This window comes from Haliotis cracherodii, unplaced genomic scaffold (assembly GCF_022045235.1).
Source record: "Haliotis cracherodii isolate W230 unplaced genomic scaffold, xgHalCrac1.p SCAF_10, whole genome shotgun sequence".
NCBI lineage: Eukaryota > Metazoa > Mollusca > Gastropoda > Lepetellida > Haliotidae > Haliotis > Haliotis cracherodii.
In genome coordinates this window covers 57091055-57118364 of record NW_027266265.1, presented here as the reverse complement: position 1 = coordinate 57118364, position 27310 = coordinate 57091055, and the positions used below count along the sequence as shown (strand labels likewise).

At 41.9% G+C, this 27310-nt stretch overlaps 1 protein-coding gene across 1 annotated transcript; it reads right to left on the bottom strand.

The window, feature by feature from the left end:
- Positions 1–1682: 1682 nt before the first annotated feature.
- On the bottom strand, positions 1683–26914 carry LOC139454565 (ras-responsive element-binding protein 1-like). The gene is made up of 18 exons (XM_071236358.1): positions 26792–26914; positions 17928–18013; positions 16341–16715; positions 15260–15467; positions 14143–14633; positions 12593–13625; positions 10155–10332; positions 9491–9896; positions 8624–8836; positions 7701–7944; positions 6723–7156; positions 6240–6396; positions 5944–6117; positions 5207–5352; positions 4302–4953; positions 3660–3830; positions 2978–3042; positions 1683–2471 (listed from the first exon to the last, which is right to left on the bottom strand). Exons 1-18 carry the CDS (start codon positions 26865–26867, stop codon positions 2295–2297), a joined length of 5286 nt encoding a protein of 1761 aa, XP_071092459.1. The 5' UTR covers positions 26868–26914; the 3' UTR covers positions 1683–2294.
- Between the last annotated feature and the right edge of the window lie 396 nt (positions 26915–27310).

Below are 27310 nucleotides of genomic sequence, written 5' to 3'. Positions count from 1 at the left end.
TATCTTCAAGCCATTTATAGAATTGCAAAACATCTAAATCTAGTTTTGTCTGTTACGACCGTCGGAGGAGTAAAAAACTGTAATACTCGTTGAAAATGTTAGGAAAGTGGGATGAAAACAAGAGGAAATTATTGCAAAACTGAGTTTGACATCCCCAAAATATGAGCAATATTAAAACTATAAACCATGTATGTAGACACATGTAATGCTGATGAAATGCTTTGGCCTTATCCTAAACTAAACTGGTTCACATTTCAAACTCTGGTATAAAACTACATCTAATTCTGGAAGCAGAACAAATAATTCTAAAACTGCATCAAATATGATTCTAGTAACGCCTAAACTCATAGTTCAAACAAACAAATCACACAAAATCAATTGTTTTAGGATATTTTGATAAAGCTAATTAAAACAACTAGGTAGGCCAACATATTGAATCATATCTGAAAGGAGAAACTATGCAATTATTGTATACCACAGCAAAACTTGGGATTAGTCAGCCAATTTGAAATTTGAAGGGATAACTTTATAGCACTAAATCCCAGGAACGTATGAAAAGGTTTCAGACTGTCTAATCTAGTCAGTAGTATCCATGACATAAGGAAGAAATCATGAACCGTTGAGGGTGTTGCTCCATGTGAGGAGCAGGGCAATAGTAGAGGGGAATAAGTCGTACGACTCAAGGCACTTCGACAACCAAGTCTACACTTCAGATCATTTCTCTAACACGGACAAATCCTGATGATCTCAACATCATCAATATATTTGTAACGAATACAAAAATATTTGTAAAAATGACAATTTCATTAAATATGAAATTATATAATAAATATTTACAGTGATAAAATCACAATCTGTGGAATGATGTCTGTGTGATGATAATAACCAAATAAATATATATTCCTAGGGAAATTATCAAATCTATAAATTAACAATTTATTCAATGATTATCTCTAATTGGACGAATTTAAGGCATATTCACATGAGACATGGACCATGATAACACAATATACACTGCAATAGTCCAGTGGTAAACAAGGAATGTTTCACAAGTTTATACAAATATATACATACGTGACAATTCCACTTAAGTAGGATACTGTCCTGAATAGCAAACAGATATAAAAGTAACAAACTGTATCAACAGCAGTATTACATTGTAACCAACCTTGTAATGCTGCACACACAACCATGACATACAGATTAATTGTAACCATATCATAATCATATATAATGCTGGTTTTAATAATTTAGTTGTTACTCCAAGACACAAGCCTCCCAAACACATACATTTAAATTGAACTTGTACAAGCAAACAATCTATGTATGTAAAAAGCATACAACTAATAACAATATTTGCATATTGCAAGATATACATATCCTGGCTTTGGCTTAAGATCAGCATGGGATCTTGGAACAGTTTTTCTACTGTCAAAGGGGTCTCTCAGGAGCATGGAAGTTTGTAATGTTTCAAGATGGCACCCTTTAAGCTATCACTATTTACACTGGTAACAATGTCAAGGTCAACCCTTGATAACTCCAACTTCAGCAACATTTAATTATGCCATGAAAAATACTTATATATGCAATAGGGGTAAATTAAGCTTTAACATTCAACTCAGTCAGCTGATTTCTAGGGGTAGTGACCTCTAGGATATCACCTCTTCAGCATAACTACCAAGAGGCTTCAACCAATTAAAGATCAAGGTCATAGAAAGATTTATAGCGATCAGCTTAGTCTGTTCCCGCGTCATATTTCAGGAATAAGAATTGTATTATTGTATAATACCCATATTTATTCCTAACTTTAGATAGTTACTATAGAGAGACACACAAGGGTAAATATCTCATCACATGTCACACTTACAATGATGGATGTTTAAGTCGTAATGTCTCTCAATGAAGTAACTTCAGAAAGTTAATAGACACAGCATATGAACACTGAGTTTGTGTGAAACACACCATTTTTCAAATAGTCATAAGGAGCTGCAGCCATGTTGGTCTACAGAATCACACACACTTCGGAAAAATACTCTCTCAACTTATACAGCACATTGGTCATTAAGTCATCAGAATATTGGTCTATTGAGAAAGCAGACATTAAATCCAAGGTGGAGGACCTCATTTGCATATTTATTGGATCATGATACCATCCATTATATCACAATGAGGCTTCAACCAATTTGAGTTTATTTCAGCCGTGGCTCAAGACATCGCACAGTGCTTGGACACAAGAACACTGCTCCCTCTCCAGTTGTACATGCAGGAGTGTTTTCATTTTCGTCACAGACCTATCATTTGAAGCCCAGCATCTTGGCTGCCGAATCAGCAGAGTCAAGCATGGTGCTGATGGCAGATTCATCCACCCCGAGGAGGTTGTGCAGAATGTCGTCATCATCGCTGTCATGGTCGTCTGTTCCACCGTTCATTTGGGGCACCATGCTGGCAGCAGTCCTCTCCGGTACAAACACCTGCAGCAAGAAACAGCGTCAACATTTATAGGCAAAGAAGTGACACTGAAAGGATTCTCACACATGGCATACTTGACATCAGAACCTACTCCAATACTGTAGTCCATGACAAACAAGAGTTATCTCCCTTCATCTTGTCAGTATGCATCTTTTGTGCTTATATATTGTAATTATTGATGATATTGCTATGCACAGGACACAGAACGACACTTCCAAACAGAAGTGTATGCAATAAAATGGCAAGATAAGCAATGATAACTTTGTGAATGGAGTTTTAAAAAAACAAACATTTTAATTCACCATAAGACCTAACAGGCAATTCGAACATTACTGACACTGATGCCATTATTAACAATTCAAGATTACAAACAAAATTATAAAAATGAAATGTTTCAGTATTCACAAGAGTTTATTAAAAGAATTAGCTGACCTTCCTTCATCATCTTAATCATGGAAACTGTCACCAATCTTTACTTATATAAATAAACATATATATATATACGTACAGGGCTATCTCTCCGTGTGTTTGTTGTCAGATGGTAACGAAGAGCACTTCTCCCTCGACCAGGGCCTGCAAAATGATGGTTTATATTACTTCCAGGAATTATCTCGGCCTGCTAAAGAGGCCGATATAAGGCCCTTAGTCAGAAAGTTTCGGGGGACGATGACAAGGTGGGGCACATTGACACACTGGACTCAATAGTTAGCTCACATGACAAACATGTTTTTGTTTGTTGTGTAACGCTGTACTCACAGCCATAATCCAGGTACATGACAGCCTGCAAATAATCCAATCTGGACCAGACAAACCATACAATAAGCATCTCAGTGGGGACATGACACCACGTCACAGTGTTTGACGACCCAATATATGAAGTCTCCTCTGACCACCAGAACCAGTTGCTGAGGGTCAGATCTAACCAGGAATCCCCACAGGGTGACTGATTCCATGACAGAATAGGTCCAAGTTCCTCAACAAACACGAGGAATTTGTCCCCTCTGCCTGGTGTGAGTGAGTAAGTATGGTTTTACGCCGCTTTTAGCAATATTCCAGCAATATCATGGCCGGGGACACCAGAAATGGGATTTACATATTGTACCCATGTCGGGAATTGAACCCGGGTCTTTGGTGTGATGAGCGAACGCTTTAACCACTAGGCTCCCTGTTTCATCTACAGAAACACTGACCTGGCAGAACGTTTTCCTCATTGTGTACACTGTCCTCGTCATCACTGAATGCTGGGGAGAGCGAGCGGGAGCGGGACAGGGAGCCTGGCAGGTGCTTCTTGCGATGTCGCATCATGCTGTGCTTCAGGGTGAACCTCTTCTGACACACGTCACACTCAAAGGGGCGCTCTCCTACAGCAGGGCAATATTAATGTCACAGGATGGTATACAAGAATATATCACATGGTATATATTCAAACTAATCTGTATAACAAGTACTTATAAGGGAGATAACTCCTCATTCCTAAATCAATGTAGGCAGTACTTGCTCCAAAATATAAACAGCATAAACCATTAAAAGTTTACTAAATCACCTTCCATAAACTCACCTGCTGTAGCAATTTTTGAAATTTTAGAAATGTGTGCCAGAGGCAATTTACCTATGGTTATTTAAGTCATGATTGAGGTACAACTGTTAACATTTCATGACCAGGTAATATTAACATGATATGGCTTGACAAATGCATACACGTTAATGTATTATATCGCCAGGACACTTGAGCCGGCACATATTCATCTGTTACAGACTCAGACTTCTACAGACTCCCACGACAGCTAATGTCGTCCAAAGCTGAAGGTATTTCAAAGTTTGAAAGGACTCACCGGTATGAGAGCGCATGTGTCGCCGGAGATCCTGCAATGACCAGAAGCGTTTAGGACACAGTGAGCAGTAGACCTTCCTCTGGTTGTAATCTGATGTGACAGACTCAATGGGCTCCTCGCCACCATCTTCCTCCTCATTCTCTTCCGTCAGAATCCCATTCCCAGCTCGGCAGTGACGCTCCACCACCACATCCATCTTGGAGGCAAAGCAGTCGATGTCGTCCACGCTATTCTTCTCCCTGAGGACTGTCCAGTCCCGGGTGTGGTGTTTCTCCTGGTGCACTAGGCACTCCTTCCTGTGGTCGAAAGAGGCATCGCAGAGATAGCACTTGAAGGGCAGGTCGATATTATGTTCCTTAAGATGGCGAACCAGCATCTTACGCGATGGGAAGGACTTCCCACATTTCCAGCAATGTTTGATTTTGTCGACATTGTAATTGTCTCGCTCCGGGTTTGTTTGTCGCTCACCAGATCCGGCAGAGACATCCTCACCATCTTCGTCCTCACCCTGACCTTGACCTTCCAGTTCTGCCGGAATGAGTGGCTGGATGAATGAACTGTAGTCGGACATGTCAGCTTGTGAGTGATCAAGATCAGAGCCGCTATCACCAGGACTGGCACCTGGCATTGCATCATGGGACTTGCTAGAGATCTGAAAAATAATTTTGACAATGTTTGATGAATTCTACCATTTCAATGTTATAAAGACAATATTGCCTTGTGGATATATGTGTTGATAACGTTTCCACTGATGTCAAGCATGAACCATGTTCAATGGACCACGATAACTGATTTCAGTTTTCTTTCTATCAAAACAAATTAAATTAAAGATGAATATCATTTTCATCCAGGTGTAGGTGATGCAGTCAAACATGAAATCTGCTGCATCTGTACAGGATCCTCACCATATTTGATTCTTCATCAGAAAAGCTATCATCGTTGTCGATCGTGTTGCTTGCTTCACCCTCCATGCCCTCGATACAGTCTCCATCATGGACTGGCTCTGGCTTCACCCCATTATGTCTCTCCTGGTAGTGCTTCAACAAGTTGCCTGCAACAAGACTCTCCGTTAGGTGTCTAGTTAAAACACTTCCATCATTCAGTGTCACCTGAAATGCAGCTTTAGTAGCTCTATGACAAGATACAGGTCCTCTTGCTCTGATGAATCTAAACTAAAAAGTAATACCACAGGCGCTGTAGTTCACCTGGTTTTGTACAGGTAATTACAACCAATTTCATAACTGATAAACCATCTGCTGCAAGGGTGGATCCAGCATTTTCAAAAAGGAGGGGTTTAAAATATCAAAATCCTCTCTCAGATAATCTTACTGACTAGAACATACCTTTGGTTTTCAAAAGGGGGGGAGGGATCCGGAATCTATCCTGGAATCCCCACAGGGATCAAACAATAACGAACGAACGAACGAACGAACGAACGAACGAGCGAGCGAGCGAGCGAGTGAGTGAGTTTGGTTTTGCACTGCTTTTAGCAATATTCCAGCAATATCAAATTTGGGGACACCAGAAATGGGCTTCACACATTGTAACCATGTGAAGAATCCATTTCGTTGGGGCCATAAAACTCTTCATGCCCTGCCCACGTATAAACGCCAATCAAACTGTTCACTACTTGTTGACCTACTTTCAGTGGAGAAGGAGCTGAAGACACAGAGATGACACTTGTAGGGTCGGTCCATGGTCTGTCGCGAGGCTGGGTCCAACATGTTCACGCCATGTTTGCGGATCAGGTGTCGTTCTCGGTTGGACTTGGTGGAGAAGGTCACTGGACATCGTGGACACTTGAATGGTTTCTGACCTGGAGGATGAACATAATCAGTTAGATACCGAGGATGTGTCACATGTGATGTGTGTGTCTGTGCGTGTGCCTGTGTGCCCGTGTGTGTGTGTGAACAGGTGCTTGTTATAAGGATTCCTCACCTGTGTGTGTGAGCAGGTGCCTGTTCAGGGAGCTGACCCAGGGGAACGACCGGGGGCAGTAAGGACAGCCAAGCTTGTGGGGGGAGTCTGCATAGGAATTACGTTTCTTCTTCACCGGGGTTTCGGGGAACATTCCATTGCTTAGATCATGGTCCTCCTGGAAAACAGTTAAACAATGTTCTTAAAAACACAGATAACCCTTTCCAAAAATATACCCGCAAACACTTTGGGTGACATGACATTTTATAATTTGAAAAACAGACTAAAGAATACATTTTACAACCAATGGAGTCTGTTTTTGTATTAAATAGGAAACATCAATATCAGAAACTAACCAAACAGCAATTTATGAAGTCATGCTGATGTGACTTCAGTGAGTGAGTGAATTAGTATGGTTTTACACCGCTTTCAGGAATATTCCAGCAATAACGATTTAAACACTAGGCTACCCCACTGCCCGATATGACTAAAGCCTCAACTTACATCCATATCCATGATATGCTTGCTGGAATCCATTTCTCCCTGGTCATCAATGAACCCTGACTCCTCCCCATTTTCGTCATCGTCTTCCTCGTCACCCATATCCTCATCCACATCTCCGTCTTCCTCCTCGTCCTCCTGCTGCTGCCATTCCTGGGCGTTGCTCTTGACATCCTCCCTGTAAGACTGAGCCAGGAGGTGTATATCCGACTCGGCTGAGCTCTTTTCTGGGGAACCTCTGTTGGCTTCGGAGGATGGAGAATCACAAGGGGAGGTGTGGTTGCGGATTACAGAGTTTATTAACTGCTTCCTGTAGGCTGACATCTTGTCCTCCTCATCAGCTTCACAGCCACTTCCAAGAAACATGTTGAACTTGTAGGATCCTGTGTTGTTAAGGATCTTGTGGACAGATGCAAGGTCAGACACAGAATCCCCACCTAGAAACATGACAAGAATCCATATAGTAGAGGCTCACTAGAGGTAATCAAGCAAACACTGCATCCAACAACATTCCAGCTGTATCACAGCAACCTGTAAACAATTGAGTCTGGTCAAGAAAGGCAGTGGTTGATAGCATGAGCAACCATCAATGCATATGGGTAACAATGACTTGCAATCAGCCAGGTCAAACATCAGATCCTACATACAACCAGGCTTTTGCTGTTGAATGCCCATGGGCGAAATTATTATGAGAATCTTGTTTGTTCGCTGGTTTGTTGAGTCCAGACTCAATTATTTACAGACGGCTTTCATATAGCTGGAATATTGATGAGTGCGGCATAAAACAACGAACAAACAATAGTAGGACATTAAGACAAGAGAAACTTACAGACCTTAAACTTTGAGTAATCATAGAGTGTGGCATTAAACCAATGAACAAACAAACAAACAAAGACAGACAGACACAGACAGACAGACAGACAGACAGACAGACAGACACAGACAGTCAGACGGACAGACAAACAAGCTTCTCTGATGTACCTGAGTTGGGAGAGTGCATCCTGTACTTGGCCATGAAAGCCAACTTCTTGGCCTCCCTGCTGCGTTTCTCCAGGATGGACAGTGGAGACACCTCCCAGCTCTGCTTGTCATTGTTATTGTTGTCACTGACAAGCACAAGGTCATCCTCGTCCAACTCATCCTTCTGACAGTGATCGGAAATTGGTGGGGAAAACTGCAGGAACCTGTTGGGAAGCTCGCCACTTTGCAAGGCTGATTTTAAGTGCTGGAAATAGAATTATTATGGAGTGTCATGATGTGACAACCTTTATCATACCTCCATGTCAGAATGATTAGACCTGATTGGTCCATGTGATTGATAAATAGAGAATCTCACCCGAGTGTCTTTTGATATCAAATATATCAACACGAGTTGATAAAAGTGGAAAAATCCGAGGCTTGCCGAGGATTTTTGCCACTTTTATCAACGAGTGTTGATATATTTGATATCAAAAGACACGAGGGTGAGATTTTATTTATCATCCAACATCATTCTTTCAACTTTTTCAATTTGTAGACAGTAATTAGCAGTGTCTTCAGTGTAAAAAGTACTGCAAACAGCTTCAGTAGCAGAGCCATTAGTGATGTCATTTGATTGTGACGTCATGGTAACCAGTGATGTCACAATGGTATGCAAAGCATTGTGATGTAATTTCATTGCAGCGATATCTACAGTGTAGATATCGCTTGATCTCATCCAAGCGATATCTCCTGTGGGAGCCAGTTTTGGATGATAAAATACTATGTATCCTGCCTTGGGGGGAAACAAATTTCTCAGCGGGTGAATAAATCTCTTATACCCTGCTACAACTCATAGTGTCTACACATGTAAGCAGTGTTCTACAAGGCACAAAAGCTCTGGCCCTCTTGGAGCAAGTTGTGGATGAATGAAACATGAGACCTACTCTAGATGCATTCGGTGAAGGTGACCTCTTCTTGACGGACAGATCCATGGGCTGGTCGCTGCGGCTGAGCCCCGGGGTGGAGGTGAAGGGCGAGTTCATCAGACTAAAGTCGAGAGGCTGGGTGCAGGTGAGGTGTGGCTCCAGCTTCACTAGCATGGAGGAGTGGGGGAGGGTCGGCTCCACCTTGTGGGCAGCAGGTGGACTAGGGGACACCTGTCACGAACAGACACTGACAGTCAGCAACATAACTGTAGCTTAACCCAAACAAATATAATCTTGAAAAGCTTGAATAATATTACACTTGAACAACGGACATAGTTCTAGGGATATACAACTTCTGTATTACAATGAATGCATTGTGTGTTATCCTGGCATCATTGACAAATAAGAGCCACAAGCTTGTCTTGTGAAACAATGTAGTGAGTGAGTGAGTAAGTATGGTTTTACACCGCTTTTAGCAATATTCCAGCAATACCACGGCGGGGGACACCAGTAATGGGCTTCACACATTGTACCCATGTTGGGAATCGAACCCAGGTCTCCGGCGTGACGAGCAAACGCTTTAACCACTAGGGTACCCGCCCGCCCCGTGAAACATTGTAAGCACAAACACAAGTCAATATATCGTTTAGGCAAGGCATGTCTTTCTTTTAGTCCATGTTTTCAAGTATGGTCAACAGATATTTTGTGGGGGCAGCAGTATATAATGTTTAATGTTCATAGATTTGTCAGTACGAATGTCCTACATTATTTTCTTGCACCATTCCCAGCCAAAACATGGCACCTGACAATGTAGGCATCAAATCCTTGGGTCGTTGCATACACATGCTCTAACCACTACCTCCAAACAGCCATCATGTTCCTTACCTGGAAATTACCACTACTTGAGAGACTAGCTGGACTGGCGGACTCCTGACTGTCGCTGGTGACTCTCTCCATCTCATCCATCATGGAAGGCTCATTGACGTGGATCATCCCCTCAATCTGGTGCTGGCCCACCTCCAGGTGCTGCTTCTGGATGTGCCGGACACAGTTGGCCTTGGTGGAGAAGCCCACGTCACAGCGCTGGCAGAGGAAGGGCTTCTGTCGGCAGCTGCTGTGAGATCGGAGATGGTGCTTGAGGGCGCGGAAGAATTTGAAGTCAATGCCGCAGTACTTGCAGACAGTGTCGGGGGAGTGGAAGGCGTCCATGCTTGTGGCTGTGTCCATCACATACTTGTTATAGCCAATCGACTGCTCAATATCCTCCTTCATTAGCTTGCCATGCTTCTTTCTGTCAGGAGAGTGAGTGAGTGAGTGAGTGAGTATGGTCTTACACCACTTTTAGCATTAGTTTTTATTTTTTAATTCTAGATAGACAGACATTCAGATGCGCCCGGTAAGGGGATGCACAAATGAATATATATTTAATATTTAATATTTTATAATATATATTATATATTTTATAATAACAGCTTAGGTTGCAGCTATTTCACAGAGCCTAAAAGAATGCAAGAAAATTTATTTTTTTCACTGGAATTTGGTCTCTTACCTGACATGCCTCTCACAGTTGGCTTTTGTGGTGAAGGCAAAGTCACAAATGAGGCACTGGAAAGGTCGCTCTCCGTTGTGTGTGCGCAGGTGTCGGATGAGGGTGCTCTTGTCAGCGCTGGAGTAGCTGCAGAGGTTGCATTTATAGGGCGTCAGACCCAGGTGTGTGCGTGTATGTCCTGGAGGAGGAGAATTTTTCCATTAGTTGCCATTGACACAGCCCATCAATGCTCACCTTATTCCTCATTATGATCAACACTACTCTTCACACATTAAAGCCTCACTTTTTTAACAAAACATTAATTCTGAATATTGGGATATTTAGTTACGATCTGTACTGACTACCCTGTAAGTTCAGTAATCTGTATCCGCGTGTTGACATTGACAGTGATTATCTTATTTCATCTCAAAATATAGACATGATATAAGAAACTGACAGCTGATGTTTCAGAGTACTCCATGTCATTTATCAAAAGAACCACATAAACATCTTGCTCCAGTCGAGAACAAGTCCTACATCTATACATGCATCTACTCCTTTGTTGACATTGTGCAACATGTACGTTATCAACTGGAAGTTTCGAAAAAGATAGAAACTTGAAATTATTATGAGTGAGGTTTTGCTCCGTGTTGGGCAATATTCCAGCGACAGTGTGGCACACTGAAAATATCATTGTATCCATGGCCCTGTTCCACAAAGCGATCGTAGCACTACGACTGTCATAAGTCTATGTTAAAGTACGGGAGATACGATCGCCTTAGCACTGAGATCGCTTCATGAAATGGGACCCTGGGTCTTGTAATGAGCCAAAGCTTGTACCACCAGACACCGCAAATCTACTCTGTGATACATCGAACAGCCACAAGCTAACCATACAATGCGTAATGAAAATAAACATAATAAATAAGGTACGATCTATGTAGCAAATGTTTCTTTAGGACTAGCCATAGGTATTCATTTCAAGACCGATCTACATGCTATACAGCAGATGTAAAATACAATACACAAACCAAAATGAAATAAAGATAAAAAAAAAAAAATGAATATTGTCCAAGGAATATCCATCCTTGGTATCTCCAGGGATCACATGTCGTATAGTTCTTGTAATCTCAGATTACCAACCCCTTACATTAACATTTGACTGACCAATCAAACATTGAGATAAGGAAAAAGGAAATTGGTAAGGGACGTAGACACGAAAACAGCTTTTCCATCAAAAAGTTTTTTCAGGTTATTTTAGGTAAGAATGTTGAATGTCTTGCAAACTCTATAGTAATAAATGGGACTTGACGACATGTTGTTGATTCTGATTGGACCGTTTGACTGAGTAGCACATCAAATCAAATTGGCTAATGAAAATCAAGGGCGGGTTATTTGAGATTGGGAGAACAACAGGAATGGATCCCAGGGGTAGTGTAGGTTTACTGCAATGTGAGCCCTGGAGATGAAGAGGATGAAGAATATACCCGTGCTGTAAAGAATGATGCACAACATGCACACTTACACAGAAGAAACATGACCAGGATGCAGACACAAAACACACTTACCTGACTATCTCCTTCCGCAAATTTAAGAATGAATACAAAAATTTACCACTCTTGATAGCACATGTAAAGTTCAACATAGGTTCCAAATGTAACAATAGCTACGAGTGTTTGTAGGCGCAATGATTCCACGGGAAGGTTTTTAAATGGCATTGAGAAGTTGATATGGATCTGACGATAAAATAGTACGGATGATCAACTATTGATTTCAGATGTGGTGAGTGAGTTTTTGTTTAATGCTGTTATGAACAGTATTCCAGTTACATCACAGCGTGTCAGCTTAATGTGGGTGGAATGCAATAAGTGATGCAGGTCTCAGACATTTACAACTTTGGTGAAACCCACGAGCACAGGTATGGTGCTGACAAACCTTGAAACAATTGGGGCAAACCGGGATTCAAACCCAAAATCATTGGTTTTTTATGTGTCTAAGGGACGCAACTCTGCACAGCAAATTGTGCACAGGTATGTGCTGACAAACCTAGAAACTATAGGGCCAAACTGGGATTTATAGGTTTCCGGCGTGCCTAAGGGACACAATTATGTACAGGGAATAATGGTGCCTTAAATGACTGGGCCAGTTGGGCCCTCTACAGTTGTAGTGATGTTTCAGTGTAGACTCTGATTTCATTATCACTGGCTCAAGGTCATAAAGAACTTGATCTATCATACAATTTTATCGTTAGTAACTTCAAGTGGATTATCTTGAACAATGATTAGAGCTGTCTTGATTATGATTAACATATTCTTTATTGAAAAAATGTGACATCATCCTAAATTGATACCATATGTAACATCAAGGTACGTAACTCTTTAACATCTTTAAATACTGGCCATTGCAATTTCACATTCTCCTAAAGAAAAATTTACAAAACCATAGAGAAGCCAACTTACCCTTTAGACTTCTTTGGTTGTTGAAAACAAGATCACAGTATTTGCAGGTGAAGATGCTCTTGACCTTGAGGTCCAAGTCACCTTGACCTTCCTCCCAGAGCGGAGGTGTTGTCACAGGGCTCGCAGCAATGAAGGAGGACTCAGACTGCTTCATCTGACCAAGGGGTGGGGTGAGTGATCTCAGCGGGGTGGGGCTGTGACTTTGTGGCTGTTGGGGGACGGCAAGAATTGACTGACCAAGCTGTTGGGGGAGCAAACATGGGTTCACCTGAGAGAAAATGAACCTGTCTGGAACAAACATGGCTTGTGGGTAGATGCGTTTCAGATCCTCGACTTCTTTAGATAGTTTGCTTTTGGTATCACAAGACAACTGAGATTTAGCGATGGTGGATGGTACAAAAGCATGACCCAGTCTTGGGAAATATTCATTGTTTTCTCTTTTTTCAATTTTCGCAATTTTCTTGGCATGAGATTCTTTGCCCCTTACAAGCTGCCTTGGGGCCAGGCTGAATTGTGCCAGAAAGTCTTGCTGGGAGACAGAGTGAGGGTCAACAGCGTGACTGTCTTCCAGACCCCGCTGGGATATGTGTTTTACCATGTGTGTCTGCATGATGTCCTGCTCCACAAACTCACAGTCACAGAACGGGCACGAGGTCAACTGTTTCCCAGTGTGGACAGGAGTATGCATCAGGAGGGCAGCCTTACAAGGGAAAGCCTTCTTGCACACGGTGCAGTCGAACCGATGGTATTTGCTACTGGGCTGACGTGTACAGTGCTCACACCATGCTTTGGCTATCAGGGGAAACTTGTTGCTTGTGAAGTCAACAAAGTCCAGATCATAAAACCCAACAGAGATTCCAGCCTCATTTGTGTCTAGACTGGGTGTGGAGGACGTGCTGGGTTCGTCCTTGACCTTGACCCCATTTGGGTCAAGCATCTTGTGACAGATTAGTGTCCGAGTGTTTGGCAGGGAAGGCATGACTGGGAAGGCCGACTCATCTTCTTCCTTGGTGCATGGCTTGCCAGACTGGGCCTGCAAACATCATCATCATCATCATCATCAAGAAATATATCTAGAACTTACTTCGACACAAAAGAATCTTTCATATTTTATGCTATATATATTGAAAATAAAGGTTTCCATCTCATCACAATACTTTCCTTGAAGTTTCCTTTTTGTCATGTGCAAAAATGTTGGAAAAAAACTGAATCAAAACAGCATCATGCCATGAAAGGAAAATATAAACACACGTCTTGTATTACAATGAAGAATATGAGTGCAGGAGCATTGTGCAGCAAATACTATTGTCTGCACAACTTATTAGGGATAACTGACAGTGGAGAGGACTTCTGTGCACGTGATGACAGCCAAAATACAGAATTGATGGCAATGATGTAATATACGCAGGATATTCACAATAATTACTATTTTTTTACTTACATCATTTTGTATTACAATAAACACAATGACACTGAGTAGCACAACAATAAAAGCTTCACATGAACGTTTAAATCAGGAACGTCAGCTTCAGTGCAACACTACCACTTACAGGCATCTGACGGATGGTGTTTTCTATATTCTGCTGCTGCCGCTGTTGTTGCTGCTGCTGCTGCTGCTGCTGCTGCTGCTGCACTGTAGGGAGGGTTGTCATTGACAGGGACGGAGGAGGGTGCAGAGCAACACCAGGAACCATGGGCATCTTCAGGGGCAGCTGATGATCCCACTGGGACTCTTCAGAAGGTCGCTTGCTGCCACCAAATTGTGGCATGTCCATGGGGGCCATGGCATGAAATGCAAACTGAGCTGGCGGTCGTTCAAGGAATCTGGAGGCAGCTTCAGGTGTACTGAGATCGAGGTCTTGCATAGAAGGGTGCATAGCTGTTTTAGGGCGCCATCCTCCCTTGCCACGGCGAGAACCAGACTTGATGCCATGCAACATCCCCTGCTCGGCTTCCTTGCTGTGGATGCGCATGTGTCGGTGCATGTTTCCGTTGGTTGTGAAGGACATTTTACATACTCGGCAAGAGAATGGACGTTCACCTGAAAGGGATAGCTATATTTTAATACAGGGTAAGTACAGAAAATTATCCCAGGAACATCAGACCAAAAAATCGTGGGGTTTCCAACCTGACAACCTATGACCACCAATCCAACTTAAATACAATATATTTGGTTTTGGTATAAATAAGTATCTTTGGTTTTAAACCTAACCATAATATCATTTATCAGCAAATGAGACAAGCCGGTGACCTATTCCTGCAAACAATCATTGCGCCAAAGTGGCCTGGTATCATCATCATTTGATTGTGAATCATTAACACATGCTCATGATAACGTCGTAACCATACAATGGACTCTCACTTCTCATATTTATGGGAATGGTCTTGTCGCTCTCTACCCGAGGACCAGTGAAGATCAGTGGGTAGCATTGGTCTTAGCAACCCATTCTTGCTGTAAAAGGCAACTATGCTTGTCGTAAGAGGTGACCAACGGGATCAGGTGGTCAGACTCGCTGACCGGTTTGATGCATGTTAACATATGATGTTTTCATAATGTCAATCACTGGATTGTCTGGTCCAGACTCGATATTTACAGACCGCTGTCATATAGCTGGAATATTGCTGAGTGCAGCGTTAAACAACAAAGAAACAAACAAAAGTCTTTACCTGAGTGGACCAACATGTGCCTGTCCAGGGAGCTCTGTGAGCTGAGGATCTTGCCACAGATGGTGCAGCTGTTGGCGGAGTTGGAACTGATGGCGGTTGAGTTGTGTTGGCGGATGTGGACGGTGAGATCATGCAGTGTGCTCATCTCATCCTTGCACACTGGGCACACGAACTTGGCAAGGCCATCTTTACCTGCTACAGGGAGAATCTGGGAGGAGAGAGAGAGTGAGTGAGTTTGGTTTAATACTATCACTGTGTGTCAGAGTGAGTGAGTGAATATGGTTTTACGCCGCTTTTAGCAATTATTCCAGCAATATCACGGCGGGGGACACCAGAAATGGGCTTCACACATTGTACCCATGTCGAGAATCGAACCCGGGTTTTCTGCGTGACGAGCGAACGCTTTAACCACTAGGCTACCCGACCGCCCCACTGTGTGTCAGAGGGATGTGGGAAGAATGCACAAGTCCAGATGTTAGATGCTTAGCATTTTGGTTAAACCTGTAAGCAATGTGATGGTGCTGACAAACCTAGAACCAAAATCAGGACGAATCTGTGATTTGAAGCCATGTTTATAGGTTCCTGACATGCCTTGGGGAAGCAACTCTAAACATCAAATTAGACGCCTTTAGCAATTGGCTAGCACTGAGTGTCCTCTGGGAAGAGAAACTTCAGATTGTCAGAACAATATCATTGCAGGGGATATAAACATCTGTTGTCATTGAAACGAATCATAAAACCCTGGAAACAATGCCACAAACAGCAAACAATTTTATAAATTTTCAGAGACTAAGCATTAGTCTACACACAGTGTCAATCACAAATGGTTATTTCTGGTATGACAGTGACCAAGACATAGACTGATTTATTAATTAAATAATTTCCTGGCATCATAGAACCTGCACAATATTTAGATTTACAAAGACACTAAAAACTTAGGCTAAATGAATGAATATCATGATCAAAAAATAAAACTGACTTTTCAAAAACCCTATCTTGTACTGACAAATCAGCAAATCAGCAAATCACAGAACATGTTTTGCATGTGACACACAAGATTGGATAAGACAACAATGCTGACCTTCTGTTCTTCGCTGATCTTTGCCCCCCTCTTAATAGGCCGGGAGGATGACGGGAACGCAGGGTAGTTTTGGCTGGAGGAATATAAGCTGGACGGATTGCTTGGGGACGGAGGGCGTGACGACCCTGCCTCACTCGGAGGGCCGCTGTGTGACTCGGGTTGGTTAATACTGGTCGGTGGAACCTGTGAACTGGAGCGATCTGACAGGGACAGCTCGGTCGCAATCTCCTCATCTTGGAAGTCTGTGTTGATTGTCAGAGGGTTCTCTTCGTCATCATCTTGAAAGTCAGTGTTGATTGTCAAAGGATTCTCCCTGTCATCATCTTGAAAGTCAGTGTTGATTGTCAAAGGGTTCTCCTCGTCATACATTGAACTCTGAAAGAAGGAGGACGGCCATTTGTCAAGACTTCAATGGACAAAGTTAAGAAAATGAAACCATTTGGTTTAAGGCAATAACATTGATGAGAGTTCGTTACTGAACCTTTTTCTCAGGGAGAGGAGTCTGGGTATTTCAGTTATGGTCACAAACATATGTCAAAGCAGAAACAAAATGAGGACTATTTTTTTCCAGTACTACCCGGTATGTTTCCGTTGTTCTTGACCATCACCATTTCCTGTCAATATCCAGCACAAGGTCAGCGATCACAAAGCTAGTCCAAGCTGTCAAAGCTAGTTGATTGCAAAATGTTTGTTTGTTAATGTTTTTGAAACCACACTCAGCAATATTCCAGCTATGTGAATAAGTGCCTGTGAGTAATCGAGCCTGGAATAGACAATCCATTGATTGATATTGTGAGAAACGATCAATAGTTGTTAACCATTACAGTAGCATTGTGAAATTTAGGCCTTGATTATCATTCTAATCAATGTAATAGAAATGAATAAAGTATTGCTGACAACGTTAAAGTTGGCTAATTTACTCTGGCCTGTCGCTACTCAAACCAAAGGGAAGTAACTCTGATCTGAAGTTGTCGTAATCTTTGCTAATCAACACACAGCAGGGTTGAAATTCAACTGAGTCTTCTGACACATAATTTATTATTTATTTTGTAACTAATTGCAACTATTGTAACTGTCAATGTTATGCATATCGACAATACCATTGGTGTTTTTACATTAGTATTAATATAATACAATCATTGGGCCAACAACTGCAACACATCAATAGTGCAGTAAATCCTTACACTCCTGGTCCTGAGTATATGACATTGTAGCAGCTCTGCCCTAATGTTAAATGTTTTATGGGTCCCATCAGCTGACACTACAACAGTTCCTTGTTGTCCGTGCTACAGGTAGGTTCCTTCGGTTGAAGAAGTTGTAGGTTAACAAGAGGAAATCATTGACAGCCGAATAACAACATATCTTTGTCTCGATGCAATAATTATTATTTCCTCATCTTGAAAAATTCAATATTCAATATATCACATCCTTTGTAAGAATTGATTGTTAACAAAGGGTTAAGAACAAGTGTTTATGTACATAAACTGTCAAGTACCACAAAGTCAAGTACACGGACAAAAATTTATACTCGGAAGTTGCGCATATGATATATGATTTTACAAGACAATTATTTCCTTGGGGGAATACCTGATCGTTGTGGAGTTCTTCAGTTGCCATGACGACTGGATCAACAGACTCTTCCTCTTCGTTTTGGCCAACCCCATTAGCACACACTGAAATGAAAGCCCACTGCATATAGACATCCATATACAACTGACCCTATACTACTGCACATATACAAACATATACTGTTGCATATACAACCATATACCACTACATGTACAATGGTTTACCACTGCACATATACAACTGTATACCACTGCTCATATACAACTGTATACCACTGCACATATACAACTGTATACCACTGCACATATACAACTGTATACCACTGCTCATATACAACTGTATACCACTGCACATATACAACTGTATACCACTGCACATATACAACTGTTTACCACTGCACATATACAACTGTATACCACTGCTCATATACAACTGTATACCACTGCACATATACAACTGTATACCACTGCACATATACAACTGTATACCACTGCTCATATACAACTGTATACCACTGCACATATACAACTGTATACCACTGCACATATACAACTGTATACCACTGCACATATACAACTGTATACCACTGCTCATATACAACTGTATACCACTGCACATATACAACTGTATACCACTGCTCAAATTCAACCATATACACCTACATATACAACTGTTTACCACTGCACATATACAACTGTTTACCACTGCACATATACAACTGTATACCACTGCACATATACAACTGTATACCACTGCACATATGCAACTGTATACCACTGCACATATACAACTGTATACCACTGCACATATACAACTGTATACCACTGCACATATACAACTGCATATCACTGCTCATATGCAACTGTATACAACTGCATATACAACCATATACACCTACATATACAAACGTATACCACTGCATCCATACAACCATGAATTACTTAATATATTCATTTACGGATGATTGCAGTGAATACAAAATGTATATTCTCCAATGCATGGATGAGCAAAAAGTAATGTATGAAGGTAGTAGAATCTTGTTATTTCCTTAATTAGCATCAACATAGACCCCATGACAGCGACCCCTCTATTTACACCAGTCATGGTTTGGATGTACTACCAGCCTGTAAAACAGCCTCTTATCCTGACAACATGGGCAACAAAGAAACAGTCCAGATGATATACTAAATGACTGACTTAGAATCAGCCTTCTTTCAAGTAGATCCCTTCCTCGTAATCTGTGGATGGGAATCCATCATAACTCTACATTCATCTCCATCAAGTATCAGGGTTAGTCGTGAGACTCTCCATCACCAGCTACCTGCTGCCATCCATCACTCACATCTGATAAGCCTGTATCTGACAGCTGGTATGATACATCTAATAATGACATCCCACATTCATTATTGCCCTTCTCAACCCGTTAAGACCTGTGGGTCTTCAGCAACCCATGCTTGTTGTAGGAGGCGACTACCTGCACCAGGTGATCATGCTTGCTGACTTGGTTGATGCATGTCATTGTATCCCAACTGCATAGATCAATGCACATGAAGTCAATCACTGGATTGTCTGGTTCAAACTCAATTATTCACATACCGCCATCACATAGCTGGACTGCAGTGTTAACAACAAACAAAGAAACAAACAAATTGCCCTACTCAAGATACAGCTCACATGCTTGGTTTTAAGGGACAGACAAATATGAGCCAAGTATGCTCAAATGTAGAAAATGGATGCAGAAAAAAAATAACGCATCCCGAGGGACGCACAATAATATTCGTCATACCCACAATGCATCAAGAGCAGTTACAGATGTCTGTTGACCCCTGAAGATCCGGGGTAGAATAGGTCTTCAGCAACCCATACTTGGCGTAAAAGGCGACTATGCTTGTCGTAAAAGGCGACTAACGGGATCGGGTGGTCAGGCTCCCCGACTTGGTTGATACATGTCATCGATCCCAATTGCGTGGATCGATGCTCATGATGTCAACCACTGGATTGTCTGGTCCAGACTCGATTATTTTACAGACCGCCGTCATATAGCTGGAATGCTGCTGAGTGCGGCATTAAACAACAAACCAACCAACCAACCAACCAACCAACAGATGTCTGTTCTTTCATCCATCAATCATGACCATTGATTCATTCCAGGCTCTCAAGTACTTATTTAAACATACAGTACACAACTGGGTGTCCCTTGGACCCCAACTTTTGTATGTCAAGGTAAAACCCTGTCACATGCATCCAAAATAACAGTAAAATATTGACAGCGAAACCCTGTAAGTCTGATCCCTGAAACTCTTGAAGCCTTGGCTGTTTTAAACATCTATATGTAGTCAAGGAACAGCTGTAATATGATCCATTAATATGGAAATGTGTCAATCTAGATGGTTCAATTGGGAATACCATGCAAATTAACATGGTTTCAGTGTATTAAGATAACTAGCCATGAAGGCTTGTCACGCTGTCAAAATGCATCCTCGAAACGAGTCACTGGTCCTGTCACCTATGCTGTGCTACATATGATCTGGATGTTGAAACATAACACGTATCATTTCCTATGTCAATATTGTCATATCGCCCTCCACGGAGACATCCTCCTCATCTCACAGGCCTCGTCCCAGCACCCAGCAGTCCCATCACTCAAGGATCATATTTTCCTTCAAACTGCTTCCCTTTTGATGAATCATCATATACAAAGCAACATAAAAACCGTGTCTGGTGAACTGCGAGATGACACCAGGAGACTAATCGCTGATGATCAAACGGTACAGAGACAAAAAGCTCCGTCAGCGATGTTGTGATTGATGCATCAGTGACAGCAGTCAGGACAGAGGAAGGGTTCGCACCTCGGGCAAAAACATCAGCTATAGGAGCCTGAGAGGGAGACAGAGAGGAAGACATACAACATGATGGATAGAGGGACTCATTTCTAGTGGTGTTTCTCAATGTCATAAAAGGCCTACCATACTTATTCATCCTTAAAGGGAGGTCGGGTAGCCTAGTGGTTAAAGTGTTTGCTCATCACGCCGAAAACCCAGGTTCGATTCCCAACATGGGTACAATATGTGAAGCCCATTTCTGGTGTCCCCTGCCGTGATATTGCAGGAATATTGCTAAAAGCGGCATAAAACCAAACTCACTCACTAACTATTCATCCTTAAACTGCCAGGCTGCTACAAGTGGATTCATCATCTCATCAGATATAACACACTAAACACTCTAATGAACAATCCCAACCAATCAGCCTTCATTCAATGATGGTATCTTGAAACAATCACAACGAATTTGATTTCATTTAATGACCTTATCACAAAACAAGGCAATCCCAAACAATTTCACTTTATTCAGTGGCTATTTCAAAACAGCCCAAATAATTGGACCGCGTGAAGGGATGGGTACACAAGTGTAACAGCCAGATAGTGACAATGTAACGGCTGTTTTATTCTTTATCCTATGTGCTGACAACTACTTCAACATGTCCAATACACAAACAATGATTAAGGTTATATTCCGCTTACACCAGATCTGTAGCAATGCTCAGGAACTCTTGCACTAGGACAGGCTTTAACAGATTAGAATGGTGCAGATGTCTTGTATCAATAAGGGGTGGTGGGGAAGCCTCGTGGTTAAAGCGTTGGCTCATCTCGCCAAACACCCGGGTTCGATTCCCCACATAAATACAATGTGTGAAGGCCATTTTCTGGTGTCCTCTGCCGTGATATTGCTGGAATATTGCTTAAAGCAGCATAAAACCAGACTCACTCACTCACTCTTGTATCAAACAACCCAACTGATGGGTGTCACCATGACTGTGAAAGTCAAGAGAAGATCTTGCATACTTACTTAATATGACGTATGCCCTCATGTCATCATCTAGCGATAGCATTTAGAGATGCTGAGTTATCGTCAACACATCAGACAGTTCACCTATCCCGTGATACAAGACAAGATGAAACAAGCACCTGTTGAGGCTCGAGAAGTGTTGCCCGAGAAGCACTCATCCATGTAATGATGTAGACATCAGCATGTCACAACAGGAGATGCATGTGTCAGGGGGTGTGGAGGGCTGCCAAACAGTGGCCTGTGACAAGTTGGTAATATGTAGCGTGATACTTCTGTTGTGGTACAATGGACAACAAGTCATTGCATGATCATATATATATATATATACATGTACACACTAGTATCAACAACAGTAGGATGTATATAAAATATATATATATATATATATCCTACTGTTGTTGATACCAGTGTGTACAAATATATATATATATATATATATATATATATATATATATATATATATATATATATATATATATAAAATCAAACTGTGGTTTTAAGAGATTTAACATAAAAATATTACATTTTCTGCAACTGTTGAATTATCGAATGCCTTATTTCCTGATATGACGACTACAGGTCTCCCAAGAAAACCAATGAAGATCAGGCTGCTGTGCTTTCTAAATAGTCTCCAAAGTCTGTGCCATCAGTATCACGCTCTCACTATCAGTACATACACTGGAATTCCTGGAGCTTGGACACCCATGTTTCAGGGATACCCTAGACCAACTCTTAGCCTCTGAAAATATATATTTTGGATTTAAACAAGCACATGCAATTAAATTGAAAAGGAGCCCCTGAACCTGTGGAACATCTAGACTTGCTTCTATGACAGGCTCTGTGATGCTAGGAAATTCATTCATTCATTCATTCATTCATTCATTCATTCATTCATTCATTCATTCATTCATTAGATTGTATCTTGATCACTGTCATACCAGAAATTGACATTGTATTTCTAGACTTTTGTAGCTGCCCCGAGAGTTGAAGGTCTGTGGCTCAATCTTTGGCCGTGACAAAACAAAAGATGGTTAAAAGACGGTACTTGGCATTAAGGGAATTAAACAAGAACAAGATACTGTGTCTGAGGATATCAGTATTTAAACTGTGTCATGGTATTTCAGTGAGCTAGCACTATAGAACCCGCATTACTCCACATGCATCACATATACACATCAATGGATGTTGCTATATAAATGCCTTAATGTTGAACCCCATTCACTCCTCACATAGTCAACCAGTGCGTTTTCAATTGCAGGCTAGTTTATATCAATCATATATCACCAGGACGTCAACAACCGTTATACAACGTTCCTCATCAGTGAAATGTTGACAGAGTGACAGGAAGAAAATTATGTTTTCTCATGAAGTGAAATAACAAGCTGATGCTGTTTATACTCTCATATTGACAATAGAAGCTATCAAATTCATTATTGACAACTCATTTATGACTGCCTACAGTCAGTGGCAGTAGTGAAGTCCTGTACATAAGCTTCCTGTTGTTCCCAGTGACCCCCGAGTCTACTCTACACAAGCACATCTATAGTGATATGGTGTAGGAAACCTCACCAGAGAAAGCATTCTCCAGGAAATACTATCACCATACAGTTGCTAGGGGTGTGAGTCAGAGCTTGTCGCAAGGACTGTGCAATGTATACAACTGTATACAATGTATAGTATTGCTTACTATTTCCCTTGTAACACACACGTTTGAGGAGGATATATACAGACGTATAACCTTTAGTCACAGGAGGATACGCAGTTAGTGATTAGTATTCAAAGGTGCTAACTCATGAATATTCATGAGTTTCCTGGACATCAGCCTGACTTTACAGTAATCCAAAGCTTTCTCCTGACTATGTGTGATGTTACGTAATCATCTCCAAAGTTATTTACTTAGCTAAACATCCAGTTTATTCTGAGTGAGTGAGTGAGTTAATATGGTTCTATGCTGTGAGTTAATATTCCTGCAATGTCATTATGGGAAACACAAAATAGGGGCTTCACACATTTTACACATGTGGGGGATCTGAACCTGGGTGTTATGGGTTACGATTTAATATCAGATAAATCAAGAGGAAACTAAAATTATCTATTACCCTACCAATGTGAAATGTTTCAGAAACTAAAATCCGACCTTGGGACAGGATTACCTTTTTAAACAGTAATTGACTTTTGCCTATGTATTGATTAGTTAGCAGGTAGGTCAACATGTTAACTGATTGACAGGGCTTGAAAAGATTCTTAAACCCAACTTATCAAGTAGATATTATTTTGTATACTCTGCAATATTTTCACTTGTCCTATTAAATCATCTTATGTTCTTAGTTAGTTATTCTCCTTTCCTGTTATTAATCTTTGAGTTAAGGGTATTTACGATTAGCAGTACAAAATAATTCACAATCACTGCCACCCACATTCATCTCCGCCGATTCAAAGTCTTTCGGCCATGAACATTTAGTCATACTGAGTTTTTTTTAAATATATTAATTTTTTGGGCCTGTTTGGTAATGAAATCATGTTTTTTCACACCAACCCCTCTATTCCCAATTGAAAACAGCCATAACCCTCACAAAATCATTCACTTTCAATTTGACATTTGAGAATCAGTAACTCATGAATATAATTGCACCCCTGTAATTAATAGTTTCGAAACCTGCAGCACAAACCCACCTTTTGTTTATTTCTTCAGCAGACAGTTGCCAAGTATGCCAAGTATAAAAACATACTTTAGGTTCAAAATTATCCTGCATATTTGATTGAAAACAATTAAATGAATTGATACGATTGAAATAAAAATATCGCCCAGTAGGATGACTGTTTCTTTACATCTTCCTCGCCCTGCACATACTGCCACTCGTCAATACGATCCCCAAACCCATCCCACCGCCAACCCCCAATATATAGCGACCTATATGGCAGATGAAGAGGATTAAATGATCTTTCAACCCTAAAGTGTGTAACCATTTGTTAGTCATCACACTCACCCTCCAGAGGGCGCTCTGAGGGATTTGCTAATTGTTGAACTAATGCCTAAGGCAAAATATTTATCAATCCAATCCAATTTTTTCCTTGTCATTACTAATTAAATTTATTGAAATACTGCAAATAACTGTTTTTATTACTTTGTGTATTATTTTTATTTGCAATTATTGATTGCTTCTCTTTGCTGATTTGCAAAAAAGTAATACCTTCTGAGCCTTGTGCGTATCTTAATATCTTTTATGAAAATGATGGTTTAAAGAAGGGCACTTGCTACATCCACTACGGTAGGTACACCTGTCATCTGGACAATAAATCAATCGGCATCATAACAATATAAACATAACTCAGTACACAGGATCCTCTTGAGCATCCAGGCCAGTGCACATATAGTTTCAACACGCCCTTGAGGGGGGCCATAAACATGATAAAAGTCAGCACGTACATCCCTCCATCCCCAAGTCAAACACTAGAGCCCCCAGTCAGAACAAAGGTAGTGGGTGTGGCAGGCAGTCACAATGCTCACTAGCCTTGTGTCAGGCATTGCAGTGATGCACGATGTCAGATATTTCATCCACGCTCCCATATCCAGGCAGAGAAAGATTCTATTGTGTATATAGGGCCTTTCAATGACACTTTTTAAAAATGAACCACTTCACAAATGTTAAGTTGTTTAGGCAATTTAAAAAAATAATTTTAATCAATTTTCATTAAAAAAAGCATATAAATATTAGTTGGTATGAAGTCAACAAGTCAATCATGATCAAAGTGTTTGCCACACTGGATGCAGAAAGAACCTGCTGTAACCAATCATATTGACTTGAGTCATGGTGGGTGGGATGGGTGTAGTGGTGGTTGGTATTAAAGTGGAGGGGTGGTGATTGGTGGGGTGGAGGGGGGGGGGGAGAGAAGGAGAGGGAGGGATCAATATTGGGGTAGGAGATTTGTTGTCCTGTTGCCTGTGAGAGTAATTTCAGGATGTAGTACATTCCTTATTGTCAAGTGGTGTTACGTGTGGCTAAACACAACATCCATTAGGTCTGCATCACCTTAAGGTAAACATGTAGCCAGACAGACCTGGTGTATCACCACTTGAATATCGCCTCCGACAAGAACTGCGGCTGACAGCTTGAAGTATACAGGATGTATAGGGGTGTTATCAGGAGGGGCTGGAATGTGGGGTGGGGGGTGGCAAAAGTGTTGAATCATGATGGAGATAGGGAGGTGAAACAAGAGATGCCTGTTGAATGCAGGAGTCTGTTGTAGCTGCAGACCTTGGTGGATGTTGAACAGTTACTGTGACAAGCCTACACAGCCTCTACTCTTGAAACAACAAGACATCGACAAACTTGGTACAAATGCACTTGGAGGGGGTGGGGAGATGGGAGGGGACTTGGGTGGAAAGACGGGGTTGGGTAGGAAGGTGGGGTAGGGGATGGGGTTGTGAGGGGAACAGGGTGGAAGATGGGAGAGGACTCGGGGTTGAGGAGGGGTAGAGAGTAGGTAGAAAGGGGGACTAGGGGGGATGAAGTTGGGAAGATAGGGTAGGGGATGGGTAGGGAGGATTGGGTCGGGTGGGGTAGGTCGGGATGGGAGTAGGGTGGGGATGAGGGTGGGAAGATTGGGTCGGGTGGGGTAGGTCGGGATGGGAGTATGGTGGGGATGAGGGTTGGAAGATGGGGTTGGGTGGGGTAAGTCGGGATGGGAGTATGGTTGGGATGAGGGTGTGAACATGGGGTTGGGTGGGGTAGGTTGGGAGGGGAGTAGGGTGGGGATGAGGTCGGGAAGATGTGGTTGGGTGGGGATGAGGGTGTGAAGATGGGGTTGGGTGGGGTAGGTCGGGAGGGGAGTAGGGTGGGGATAAGGGTGTGAAGATAGGGTTGGGAGAGGGCAGGGTCGAAGGGGAGTAGGGTGGGGAGAAGGGATTGGGTGGGGGCTGAACAGTAGGGAGATTGGACAAGGAAGAAGGACAACACCTGTAGACAAACATAACCCTGGATGCGGGCCACCCCCTCCCTGAGCTGAGTGGCACCCTGATGTGGTCGACACCCTACCTGCATATCTCCATCTCAACTGCGGACTCCTCTCGACAGGGACATGCATCTGTATCTGTGGTGTACCTAGCTTCATGCTGCCAGGTTTCCGTCACTACACAGACAGGAGGCTGCAGCGATCACTTACGGATGAAGTCAAGGGGAGCAGGTCACATCACTGTGTCAAGCTTGTCATGTGTCTCCCATGAGAGATAGTATGTTGCAACATTCACTGTCACTGTTAATCTAGTATTGCTGTATTTGAAATTGATTCAATTCCCCAGCAACACAGCAACTGCAGAGACACGTATACAATCTTCTCTCTATGAAGTGCTTTGAGCCAAATGTGCGGGATGACAAGTCAAAAAGACCCGGACTTTTACAGCAAGGATGTAGACACCAGAGACCTCACCTTGACTGCACCCTTTTCACAATAGTCATAGAAACAGCCCTTCAAATTCCACACAATATTTATAAAGCTGCTCAGAAACAAGAATACAATGCCATGCTCTGCAGCTTCAATGCACAGTATGGCCCATT

Coding starts and splice junctions, on each gene's coding strand:
- LOC139454565 (XM_071236358.1), bottom strand. CDS start 26,867: ATGAAGCTAGGTACACCACAGATACAGATGCATGTCCCTGTCGAGAGG. Junction 10,333..12,592: donor CAACCAAAGAAGTCTAAAGG/GTAAGTTGGCTT, acceptor CTCCTCCTCCAG/GACATACACGCACACACCTG. Junction 6,118..6,239: donor GCACCTGCTCACACACACAG/GTGAGGAATCCT, acceptor TTCATCCTCCAG/GTCAGAAACCATTCAAGTGT.